Source organism: Malus sylvestris, chromosome 13 (genome assembly GCF_916048215.2).
Source record: "Malus sylvestris chromosome 13, drMalSylv7.2, whole genome shotgun sequence".
NCBI lineage: Eukaryota > Viridiplantae > Streptophyta > Magnoliopsida > Rosales > Rosaceae > Malus > Malus sylvestris.
In genome coordinates this window covers 14,766,894-14,780,253 of record NC_062272.1, presented here as the reverse complement: position 1 = coordinate 14,780,253, position 13,360 = coordinate 14,766,894, and the positions used below count along the sequence as shown (strand labels likewise).

The 13,360-nt window shown below is 38.2% G+C and overlaps 1 protein-coding gene across 1 annotated transcript; it reads right to left on the bottom strand.

Annotated features, from left to right (window-relative positions):
* Positions 1-11,605: 11,605 nt before the first annotated feature.
* On the bottom strand, positions 11,606-12,454 carry LOC126595275 (uncharacterized). Its single transcript, XM_050261626.1, has one exon. The coding sequence runs from the start codon at positions 12,452-12,454 to the stop codon at positions 11,606-11,608; it is 849 nt and encodes a 282-aa protein (XP_050117583.1).
* Positions 12,455-13,360: the final 906 nt, after the last annotated feature.

The following is a 13,360-nucleotide window of genomic DNA, read 5'->3' as shown; positions in this document are numbered from 1 at the left end:
TATGACCACTAGATCAAAATCTGGTATTTTTAAACCGAAGGCTCTTCTAGAAACTAAGCATCCTCTTCCCTCCTCTTTATCTCTTGATTACACACCTTCCACCTACCTTCAAGCTTCTAAACACCTGCCCTGGCGACAAGCTATGCAGGAAGAGTTCAATGCGCTTCTTCAAACTGGTACCTGGTCTTTGGTTCCTCCTACTTCCTCTCAGAATTTAGTAGGTTGTAAATGTGTTTTTCGTATTAAACGGAAACCTGATGGCTCAGTGGACAGATACAAAGCCCGTCTGGTTGCCAAGGGATTTCATCAGCAACAGGGCTTAGATTACAATGAGACATTCAGTCCGGTTGCCAAACCAGTCACTATCCGCATTCTCTTAACCCTTGCAGCTAAATTTGATTGGTCTATCAACCAGTTGGATGTGAGTAATGCTTTTCTGCATGGCACCCTCACTGAGTCTGTTTTTATGGTTCAACCTCCAGGGTTTGAAGATCCTACTCAACCCCATCATGTCTGTCAATTGCATAAGTCCCTGTACGGTCTCAAACAGGCTCCCCGAGCCTGGTATGCCAAGTTAACAACTGCATTACAGTCTCTTGGTTTCTCTGGATCCAATAATGATCACTCTTTATTTGTTAAGAACAGTGATTCCGTGGTCTATGTCTTGGTTTATGTGGATGATATCCTTGTCACTGGCCCTGATTCTGCAGCTTGTCACTCTGTGATTTCTCAACTCTGTGCATTATTTCCTGTTAAGGATTTGGGACTCCTGCATTATTTTCTTGGTATTGAAGTTAAGCGATCTTCTCAGGGCATCTTCATCAATCAGCCTAAATATATTCTGGATCTTCTCAAGAAGGCACACATGGATGGTGCTAAACCTTGTGTTACTCCTCTGAGTACTTCTAAATTGGATCATTCTTCTCCCTTACTGTCCAATCCTGAAGACTACAGATCATTAGTTGGCTGCCTTCAATACTTAACCTGGACCCGACCCGATTTGTCCTTTGCAGTCAATCTCGTATGTCAGTTCATGCACACTCCTCGGGAATCACATCTTCAGGTTGTCAAGCGTATTCTCAGATACTTGAAGGGCACGATTACTCTTGGTCTTTGGTTTCCCAAATGCTCTGCACCCCTCAGTATTAATAGTTTCTCAGATGCCGATTGGGCTGGTTGCCCTATTGATCGGCGTTCCACAGGTGGTTTTTGTATTTTTCTGGGTGATTCTCTTATTAGTTGGAGTGCCAAGAAGCAACCCACTGTTGCTCGATCCTCAACTGAAGCGGAATATCGTTCTTTAGCTAATACTGCTGCTGAGTTAACTTGGATCTGCAAGCTGTTAGTTGATATTGGTCTCCTGCTTCCGTGCCCTCCTAAACTTTGGTGTGATAACATCTCTGCTCTCTCTCTTGCTAAGAATCCTCTGTTTCATGCTCGAACCAAGCATGTGGAGATTGATTATCACTTTATTCGTGAGAAAGTTTTGGCCAACTCCATCACTGTGCATTTTGTCTGTACACAGGATCAAACTGCCGACATATGTACTAAGGCTTTATCCAAGGATCGGTTTCTTTTTCTCCGTGACAAACTCTCACTTTGGCTACCTCAGCTTAGTTTGAGGGGGGATGTTAAGGGTAGTTAAGTAAAGTTTGTTTTACTTTACTTAGCTAGTAAGATAAGTAGTGAGGATATATGTAAATGATGGTATATATATACCAAGTGTAATATTATTGAGAAATACAATTCACAATTTTATTTCTTCTCTCTCTCTCTAAACTTTCTTACTAAATCTCTCTCTCTAAACTCTCACACTAACCAACGGGTTTCTTTCCGGATCTTTAGGCTATCTCCAACCGAGGGCTAGCCAGAGGGCTCGTTTGAGCCCTCTGGCCCTCCAAGATTCCCCAAGATATTAATATTTTAATGAACAGTACAGGGCCATATTTGCCTCCGTCTCCAACCGAGGGCCAGAGGGCCAAAGGGCTCGTTTTAGCCCTGTCACAAAAAACCGTCTCCAACCGAGAGCCAAAGGGCCATAGGGCCAAACATAATTTATTAGTTAAAAACTACAATTTAAATACAAATCTAACGGTTAGGTGAATCAAATTTTGTGAAATAGAAGTTATAGGAAAAAAAATATGAATCAAATTTTGTAAAATAGAAGTTATAGGAAAAAAATAGAATTTAAAAAAAAATTGAAACAAATTTTGTAAAATAGAATTGAAAAAAAAATATGAAACAAAATTTGATTAATATGAAAAGGAAAAAAAAGGGAAAAAAAAAAGTTTAAATTCATTAAAAAAAAAAAAAAGCCTAATAATACAACGGCTACTAGCCGTTATATTCAAAAACATTCAAACTATTAGTGTCGGTTATAACCGATACTAATAGTAGAACTATTAAAAAAAAAAAACCTCTTTAATGCTGTCGGTTTTAACCGACAGCAATAGAAAACATTAAAAAAAAATAAGCCAGCCCGGGGATGGCTGGCTGGCCGAAAGCAGCTAGGCCTCCAGCCCTCTCCGATCCCGTGGGGCCCTCCCAGATTCCAGAGCCCTCTGGCCTAGCCCTCGGTTGGAGACGGTTTTAGGGCTATTTTCGGCCCTCTGGCCCTCTGGACCCTTCGGTTGGAGATGGCCTTAGGTGAGGATCCGAAAGATCTATAAATTGTGTCTGTTTATCGTACAGCATGTGATCAGTTTTTGTTAGGTACTGTTTATATTTAATTTTAAATAAAATAATTTAAAATAATTTATGACCGCACGACGATAAACGAATATAATTCATGAATCCTAGAAATCCTCATAAAAAGGATCCGACGAGGATCCGGATTCAAGTTCTAATTTCATTATATATGTAGTCAGTCTATCAAACATTATATTGCTTCTTTCTTATTGTTCTCTTCGGGTTTGGCTTGTTATGTCTTTTCGTTTGTCTTAATTTTTTTTTCACACGTTTTATTGTAGATGCATATTTCTCATGAACACTTTTCACTGATAGATGACCTTTCTTTATATATTTCCTCATTTAGTATAAAAAAAAATACTTGTTAATAATTTACATAAATCATCAACTAGGAGATCTGACCCTATAAATAATAAAATCTTCCATTGAAAAGTAAAAATAAATTTTCATTGATTTGGGTTGGGTTGAAAATTTGTGGGATCATGAGACTGATTAAATCCACCCTTTCGGACAAACAGGATTAAATCCACCCTTGAAGGTTAGGGTTCGTCCATCAATAATTAGCAGAAGACAGAAGTAAAGAATATGAGCATATATATGCGACGAAAAGGACCAATTTTTTTGCTTCCCTAATGCGCAAGTTTGTTACATCGAATGTTACTAGGTTTTACGATTAGAAGAAGTATATTTCACCATCTTAAACTCCATCAAGAATCAAGATCATCCAATTAATAAAACAAGATGAGGACCCACGTGAAAGTTCATGTATCATATCAAATTCAAATCCTCAGTCAAATTAAGGGCCCGAAAGAAAAAAGCAACAGAAAAAGGTTCCAGCTACTGTTTTCATCAATCATGATTCCCACTTTCTTTTCGAATCGAATCATGCTTAGCGTCTCCTTTCCCACCCTATATTAACCATGGTTGGTTATTGTCCAAAAAAAACAAAAAAAAAAACCATGGTTGGTCAATTCATTCTCCTACTTAATTTTATAGCCATGTTAGCTAGATTAAATTTACAAATTAAATTATGGATCGCTGTTAAGAAGAATAATAGTAGGGAGACCAAAATTTTAAATTATATTTGCAAACCAAATTATGTGTTACCAATAAAAAATAGGCACGTTAGTCGACAGTTAATTAATAATTAATCAACACTTAAATAATAATTCAATCATTAAATTTCATATTATTTAGTTAACAAAATTTAATTTAAGCATTTACTTTCCTTATCATTACCCCTTATCTTAATTAGTATTATTCAGAGTTCGCAAGTCATCAATGTCATCAATTATTCTAGTGGACAGAGTTTTTTTTATCTTTAATTCATTATGTTTCGCCTTTTTAACCAAAATGATCTCTGAGATCTGCATATCAAATCACTTTGGTCCTTGAGATTGAAATTCAATAGAAATAGTCCCTGAGATTGTCCACCATCCATTATTTTGGTCATTCCATTAAAAACTCCATTAAGTGTCCTGAAACTCTAGGTCAAACGTTTGGGCAATTTTTAAAGTTTCGAAACTCAATCGTTTCTTAACCAAATTCAACCCATAATATATCAAAATGAAGATAGGAAAGTGTAGAACAAGATTATACCTATTTGGAAGCCCAATGGTTGCCGGAGATGGCCCGAAAATAACTTCTTCAATACTAAACGAAATTGAGTAATTCAAAAAAGAAAATCATACTTCTTGACGAGACGAAGAGAATGGTACCTTTCTCGACAGGTAAATCGTCGTGGTTTGGCCGGAAAATGACTCGAAAGGCTGTCTTGGTCTTGAGTTAATCACTTTCGAACCGTTTTCTAGCCAAACCACAGCAAATTAGTGGTCGAAAAAAGGTACCATTGTTTTCATCTCATTGAGAAGTATGATTTTTGTTTTTGAATCACTCGATTTCGTTGAGTATTGAAGAAGTTATGAACGTTTAAAGTTTACCCAGTTTCCGGCGAGTTTTTCAGTTTTCCCGCGGACCACTCACATTTCAGGCTATTTTCCGGCCATCTTCAGCAACCATTGGCCTTCCAAATAGGTATAATCTTGTTCTACATTTTTTTTTCTATCTTCATTTTGATATATTATGGGTTGAATTTGGTTAAGAAACGATTGAGTTACGAATCTTTGAAAATTGCCCAAACTTCCGGCCAAAAGCTCTAGGACACTTAACGGAGTTTTTAACGGAATGACCAAAATAATGGATAGTAGACAATCTCAAGAACCAAAGTGATGTGTTATGCAAATCTCAAAGACAATTTTTGCTAAAAAGCCCTTTGTTTCATATTCAAACATATCATTTCTTTTTCTTTTTAGTGTAGCTTCAAATAGTCATATTGCTAAGGGTTTAACTTTTTTTTTTTTCTTTTTGTAAGGGTTTAACTCTTGTTACTCAAACAAACAAAACATAAATGCTTCTTACGCATTTGTAACATGTTATATACGAAGATGCTTTCTTCTTAAATGATTACATCTGAACAGTTTAATAACATAATATGCAAATCAACAATGTGAAAAATCTAAGAAAGAAACAATAGTAGTTTGCAAAAGGAGTAAAAGATAAGAAAGCCAAAACAAGAAACACGATTTTGATGAAGCAGAGAAGGAAGATGTTGCTGTGAGATGTTAGGTTCGTGTGAGTGTGTGCCAATAATTTTGCAAATAAATCCAAAGAAAACCTATTGAAATTGAACAAAACCGTCGTATGCCCATACTGTCATACAGGCATACAGGCATGCAGCCATACACCAACCATCACATGTGAACTGTGAATATACATGCATGATTCTCCAGCTGCCCGTCAAAGTCGTCCTCGTTTCACCTGCCACGTGTAAGCATGCATGAGTGACAATTGGTAACCCTAGTTCTGACGTTTGGACAGAGGGTCACGACCATTCACCAGGATGAGGATATGTGAGTCTAGTTAACCAATCAGGGTGAGGAAATATTGGATCTGAAGCTACGAGCATTAAATGTTAAAAATTTTAACGAAAAACTTCCCGTACTATTTGTTTTAACAAAAAATCACATTTTTACATTAAAAAATCAATCATAGTACTATTCATTTTATCCTTTATTTTGTCCTTATCGTTAAAATTCAAAATTTCCAAATCATTTTCATTAATTTTCCTTTAAATATTTTGTTCTGATCTCTGATCACCCGTGCAACCGTGGTCCGTAGAGCCTGATACACAAGTTGTTGTTGGCTCATCTTGCAAGCAAGCACGTAAGTTTAGTAAAGGTTAAAGGAGTAGATGAGCATTCTCTCTATAGAAAATATGAATATTCTATCAATATTTTCATTCTCATTTATTGGTTTGTTGTTCTTACTGCAATATATTACAAAGAATCGAACTGTCTAATTTTTATATAACTCTTTAAATATTATTTACAAACCTTAATTAACTGTACAACTTTAAATCATCTAACAGTTATTCAATGGATAGCTGATCCGTGTTTCTCACTTGAACACTAAAATGTTGACCACGTTAATCAAACGGGTAAAGAATTTCTACTTTGGTTAGAAATTAGACTCTTCCAATCATCAAGACACGTTGAAAAATAAAAAATAATAAGTAGGAAGGTAATCAAAATATTCGATTGAAAATGTTGCTAGCATCCCCATAAATATTAACCACCCAGAGAAATAAATCCTCTATTGTCAAACAAAAATGTATTTACTCTTGATGGAGTAATAATATATGAATGTGCAGTCTCACTTAACAATCTAATAATATATCAAAATCATCGTTTAATAATATAGTAACACTATTTAAATATATAACATGTTTCTTTCTCATACAACTAGGGCTTTCACCTCTATTAAGGAGTATGTAGACAATTTTACATATATAAATAGCATTATTGTTAATAATATATTGTTACTGATGTTGTTTGGTAATGTACAATTTTGATTAACAGTCTAACATCATACACTCTTAGCTAACTTAAAAGGTAAATTGTGGTTGGAAACCAGTTGAAATTGAATTTGGTTAATTTTTTTATTACAAACGGTATCATTAAATTAATATATACTATAGTTAGTGTTTAAATATGAAAAACGAGTTAAAAAGAAAAAATTTATCCATAAAAACAATCGACCACGTACAAATTATGTCAACAATTCGATTCCTCTAACTTGTAACAACCATTACCATAACATATAAAATAATAGTCTTACATCGCATGTTTATTTTAGTATAATATTATGTACAATCTCAATTAAAAACTCTTACCATAATAATCTATTAAGACAAACACAAAGTATCAAACAAGTCATTGGTTGCAGCCGGCTAAACTTAAAAAAAAATCCTACTAGACTTTAGTTTACTGACTATGCTACTAAATTAGTAAATTAGCAACCCAAAGCTTGACCCAATTAGTTACTTACTAATTAAACTTTTGCTTCTCGTTAATCAAAGTTTTATTATAATTATATGCGGGGGAATGGTAAGCAGAGGGGAACAGAGAAGTACTTTTGGGAAGGTACACGGAGCTTCCCATCAATCGCTATCTGATTAGACAGTGGCTGATGGATGGAGCTCGACGACGGAACAGCATGGCAGCATGGCAGCATTGCAGCAGCAGCAGTGCAGCTCCTCCACTATCATCATGATCATCATGTGACGAATCCAACGCATCATGTTTGTGTTATGGGGGCCACCCACCTTCATCTTCCTCTCTGTTTATAATTATTTTTTTTTTTTTGTGGTGATTCTCTTTCTTTCCTTCTTTCCTTCTGTGATAAGACGCAGACCTGAATTCTGTTCAATGTGTCAACGCCGTTAGATTTTCTCCAAAATATAAAGTTGTTAGCTTGTCTTTGTCAACACCTTCTACACTTAGTTTCTTCCTCTTCTCATTTTACCCGACATACACAGAATTCACAGTACACATTTCTAAGGGAATTTTAACGAAAAGTTTCAATACTGTTTATTTTAATAAAAAATCATATTTTTACACTAAAAAATTAATCTTATATTGTTCATTTTACTCTTTATTTTCTCCTTATCGTTAAAACTCAAAGTCTTTAAACAATTTTCATTAGTTTTCTTTATTTCAAAACCACTCCCATTTTATTTATTTTTTGAATTGATTTTCACACTATTTTTAGTTAATCTGTCGCACATTTTTATTTATTTATAACTATCAGATTAAATAAATTAACAAAAATAATAGATAAAATTAAGGAAGAGAAACAAAAGTGTTTGCTTATCCTCTTCATCTTTTTTTCTAGCTTTGGAAATGATTAGAGTGATTTATATACTCTCTTTTATCTTCTTCACATCTCTACCTTAATTACGACTCTTGATTTGTTTTGAAACAAATCATTAAAGAGAGTACATAAATCAGTTTTTTAATGATAGTAGGGAGAATTAATGAAAAAAATAAAAGTAAAGAAAAAGGAGACGTGAAATGTGAAAAACACTAATGACTGCTATTTACATGTAATAACTCATTATCTTTAGGGGAAAAGTATTTCTTGAATATAACACTAGGACATATGCATTAAAAACTATCCTTTTTTTTTTGGTCAAGCATTAAATCTATCTATGTATTGTTTTTTTTTTTTTTTCCAAAGGCAAAATTTATTATAAACGAATAGAAAGATTAACATCTTGGGCTAAGATATTAAACAAAAACTCTGGACCAATACAATCCCATAAAAACATCTTTCTCTCCTGAAACACAAATTTAGCCACCGAGTGAGCAGCACCATTACCCTCTCTAGGCACAAAGGCAAAAGTGACAGACCTTATACTTTGCACCAGACTCTCAATGTCACCAAGAATGCATTCTAAAGTAAAATCAGGTTGCATCTCCTTCCTTAACATTTGGATAATGACCCGTGCATCAGATTCTACCACCAGTTGATCAAACCCCTACTTACAGCAAAACTCCAAAGAATCCCGAACAGCAACAACTTCCGCTATAGCAGTAGAGTGACAAAACAGCTCACCCAAGCCACCCGCAGGTTGCAGCAGCCCCGCAAAATCACAAACAACCCATCCCACACCTGCCCGCAACATATCCTTGCACCATGCAGCATCAGAATTGACCTTTAAAGTCCCAAACAGCGGTGGCTTCCACTGCACCCTCCTCGGCATCGACTCTATTGCCACATTCCCCATCCGTGGACTCTTCTCCACACCTTTCTGTGCTCTGGCACCCCTAAATTTCGCAATATTCTGCTTCCAAACCTCCACCACCTCCAAAGGCTAACAAGAAACACCATTAAACACAACCTCATTTCGATTTTTCCATAATCGCCATAACCCAAAGACAAACTCCTGCATGATCTCCACTTCATTTGCCATACCTCGAACCCGATTACAGAAATTCTCCCAACTTCCAAGAAAGTCAGGACCTTCCAAATGAAAGGAATTGAGTTGGAGATGAGAGGAGAACCAAAACAGGTGACTAAACTTGCACTGAAAGAATAAATGGTTCTCCATCTCATCAACTGTGCCACACACCCCGCAAACATTATCCACCCTCATACGTCGTCTTTGCAAATTATGACGGACTGCCAAAGCACTATTACAACACCGCCGTACAAAATATTTCATTTTATTAGGAACCTCCAAACTCCAAATCCTATTCCACACCTGAATACGTTCCGACACTCAACTTGTTGCACCCCTCCCCTTCCTCCCTAGGCTTCCATTCTCCAAAAGACTCCAAGCTACCCCATAACCAAATCTAATCGTATATACCCCATTAGTCGTGTAGTGCCACACCATCTTATCACAACACCCCATTCTACTGATCGGTATGCTAAGAATAGGTGCCACATCATCATAATTAAACCCAGCGAAGATGAAGTCCTTATTCCAAGCCTTCAAATCCTTGTCAATTAATTCACTCACCGTTGTTGCCTGCAAACCCTCTCATGGCCGAACCCTAAATGTAGAAGGCATAGGGAACCAAGGATCAGCTCGAATATTAATGCTCACCCCATCGCCTACACGCCAACGTAACCCATTTTCTAGCACCTTACGTGCTTCAAAGATACCTTTCCAGCCCCAAGACGTTCTTCTCCCACCACTGGCCTCCCTGAAAGTCCTACTTGGAAAATACTTCTCCCTCAAAACACGCCTTAAAAGAGACTCCAGATTGTGACGTAAACGCCACCCAATCTTTTCCAAAAAAGCAAGATTGAAACATTGTAAATCTCTAAAACCCAACCCTCCATTCTTTTATTTTTTATTTTTGTTTGCTTAGTTAACTTATCCCAAGCAACCCAGTGGACCCCCTTTCGCTGATCATTCCCCATCCACCAACAGTTCCTAATGGCCTTCTCTACGTCACGACATACACCAACAGGGAGCTTAAAACAACTCATGGCATGGTTTGGCGTCGCCATGGCCACAACCTTAATAAGAATTTTCTTCCATGCTGGCGAAAGAAACTGCTCAGCCTATCCCACCATACGAGATTCAATTTTCTCCCTAACCTCCTCAAAAACAGCTTTCTTTGAATGCCTGAAGTCCGCTTGTAGCCCTAAATACCTCCCAAAGTCATCCTTACTTTGAATATTGAAAATTCTCTCAATCGTCTTCCTAATCTTCTTCGGAGTTTTGGAGCCAAAAGAGATCGAACTCTTACTCAAATTGATTTCCTGCCCGGACCCAGCCGCATAAGTTTTCAACACCTCCACTACACCCTTCAATTCCTCCATCGATGCCTTACAGAACAATACCAAATCATCCATAAAAAAGAGATGTGAAATCGGTACACCAGTATATGTCACTTTAAACCCATGCAAAGCACCTATCTCTATCCCATTCTGAATTAAAGCAGAAAACCCTTCTGTGTATATAAGGAACAACTATAGGGAAATTGGATCCTCCTGCCGCAACCCCCTATGCGGGTGAATGTATCTCTGAGGAGTCTCATTCACTATAACATTGAAAGAAGCCGATGAAATACATTCCTTAATCCACCTACAAAACTGTGGAGCAAACCCCAATTTAGCCATCATAGCAAGCAAAAATTCCCATTCTACATGATCATATGCCTTTGCCATATCCAGTTTTATAGTCATACCCGCCATATCCTCCTTCGTTTGATGCATTAAGGAATGTAAAATCTCATGCACAATAAGAATATTGTCCTATATATGTTTCCCCGCCAAGAATGCCGATTGATTTTCACTTACTAGCCTTGGCATTACTCTCTTTAACCTGTTTGTAAGCACTTTCAAAATCACCTTATAAAGGATATTGCATAAAGCAATAGGTCTATACTGAGTCATATTCTTCGGGCACCCCACCTTTGGAATCAGCACCAAGTTTGTATGATTAAGTTTCCGTAAAAGTGACCCAGAATGCCAAAAAACTTTAACAATATTGACCACATCTTTCCCCACCACATCCCAATGGTCTCAATAAAAACTACCAGAGAACCCATCAGGTCCTGGAGCTCTAAAGGGGGGAATTTGGAAACTGCCTCTTTAATTTTTATCCCTGTCACTGAAGCAATCAAAGCCTCATTATCTTCATGGGTCATCTGAGAGTCAACACAACCTACAATTTCATCAACTTGTCTCGGACAACATGATTGAAATAACTCAGAAAAATAAGAGACCGCAATCGAACAAATGCCCGCTTCACTCTCATGCCATATCCCATTCCCATCCTCCAACCCTCGAATTTGATTGAATCGCCGGCGTTTCATTGTTTGGGCATGAAAAAACTTTGTATTCTTATCACCCTCATTAAGCCATTGAACCCTCGACTTCACTTGCCAATAAGCCTCTTCCTTGTTAATTGCTATCCGGAGCTCCTTTTCCATTCACCTAACCTTCGCCCAACCAAAATTATTTGACTACAAAGCCAGCCAGAGCGCACCTTTCAACCGGTCAATTATCCTCTTAGAATTCTGACCCCTCTCCTTATACCAAATCCGAAGACACCGCCTCAATCTCTTAAGTTTCTCACAACCCCCGTAAGCATAAGATCCCCCTTAACTCCCCCCCCCCATTCCTTAGCCACCAAGTCTCGACACTCCTCTAACTTTCCACACCTCGCATCATACGTAAACTGTCGCCCCCTCCGAACCCACTGCTTCTCCATGGAAAGAACAAGCATGGCATGATCAGAACCTTCCAACACCACATGTAGAATCTTCGTATCCGGATAGAGCTCATACCATCCCAAACTTGCCAAACCACGATCTAATCTTTGTTGAATTGGCATTACCTCCCTATTATTCCTCCATGTGAACGGATAACCGTCATAGCCCAAATCTATAAGTTCATTCCGCGCCACAAAATCACGAAAGTCCCGCAAACTAGCCAATGTTCTATAGTTACCCCCTTCTTTCTCATCATTACTCAGAATATCATTAAAATCCCCAATGAGGAGACATCTATCACTTTCTTTTTCAAGGCATCCACTCAAAGCCACCCATTGCTTCTTTTCTTTTTTTTTTGCATCCGTACTAGCATAAATGGCAAAAAGGCGCCAAAAACACTGCTTACAACTATCCCATATTTTAACCTCAATGACAAAATCTGCATATTTCATAAGAGACACATGTGACACATCCCTCCAAAACAAACACATCCCACCACCAATGCCACAAGGTTCCACTGCATGCATATACTCCATTCCCATCCTCCTTTTTAGATAACCATAGCGCCTAGATTTGTTCTTTGTTTCTAGTAGGATCACCATGTCGGGGGTGTGGAGGCTACATTGCTCCATCAAATTGTCAAATGTCAGGTCACCCCCGATACCCTGACAGTTCCATGCTAGTAGCTTCATTGGGCACTTGGAGACCCCTCAAGGCTGGTCTCCTCCGCCTCAGACAGAACAGTTGACGACCAACGTCAAACACACCTAAAGTCCCCTATAGCCAGAGCCGCATCAAACCTTTCAACCTCCTTTAACCCTCGCTTCCTTATCTTCCTCTCCCGAGAAATAGCCTTAATAATTGGCCCCAAATTAAAGGGATCCGAATCTTGACTACCCCCCACTGGAAGAAGCTCTGATTCTCCCTTGATCACCACTCCCACCCTCTCACCACCAAGATCACCGTCCATCGGCATAAGATTCAAATCAAACCCACCCCCAAGATCTTCAGACACAGCCCCACCCTTAGTACCATTCTCCACCTCATCCAAACTAAACAGCACCAAATTCTCTACTCCAGACTCAACCGTTCCCCCCGACCCAATCAACCCCTCGTCAAAAGCTTTCTCCCTTGCCTGCCACTCCAATTCCTCCCTCGCCTTTCTTTCCCTGATTTGTTCCACCCGCGTGCCATGCAAGTTACCATCCATCGTCATCACGCCTCCCCCTTGCGCACCATCCTGCTCGCCACTACCAGTCAATGACTCACTACCACTTCCATGTATTATATTATCCACCACCCTACCAAATGGTCTCAGTGTAGGACTACTACACCCACTACTCTCCCCTAACCCCGACCCTTGTCGATTAATTTACCGAAGTGGATAACCACGTAAATCCGATACCGCATTAAGACCCATAAAAGCATAGCCGTACGTCTGTCCACCAACACCCACAGCAGTAACCCCATCCAAATAATCTCGACACACTCTAATAGGGTGTCCCATATGACCACAGATCAAACAATAGTTTGGTAGACATTCATATTTAAAGTCCACCCAAATCAATCCTTTATCAGGAAACTGAACAAAAGTGCCT

Bases quoted from the DNA above. Each gene is read 5' to 3' on its own strand.
- LOC126595275 (XM_050261626.1), bottom strand. From the start codon at position 12,454: ATGAAGCTACTAGCATGGAACTGTCAGGGTATCGGGGGTGACCTGACA.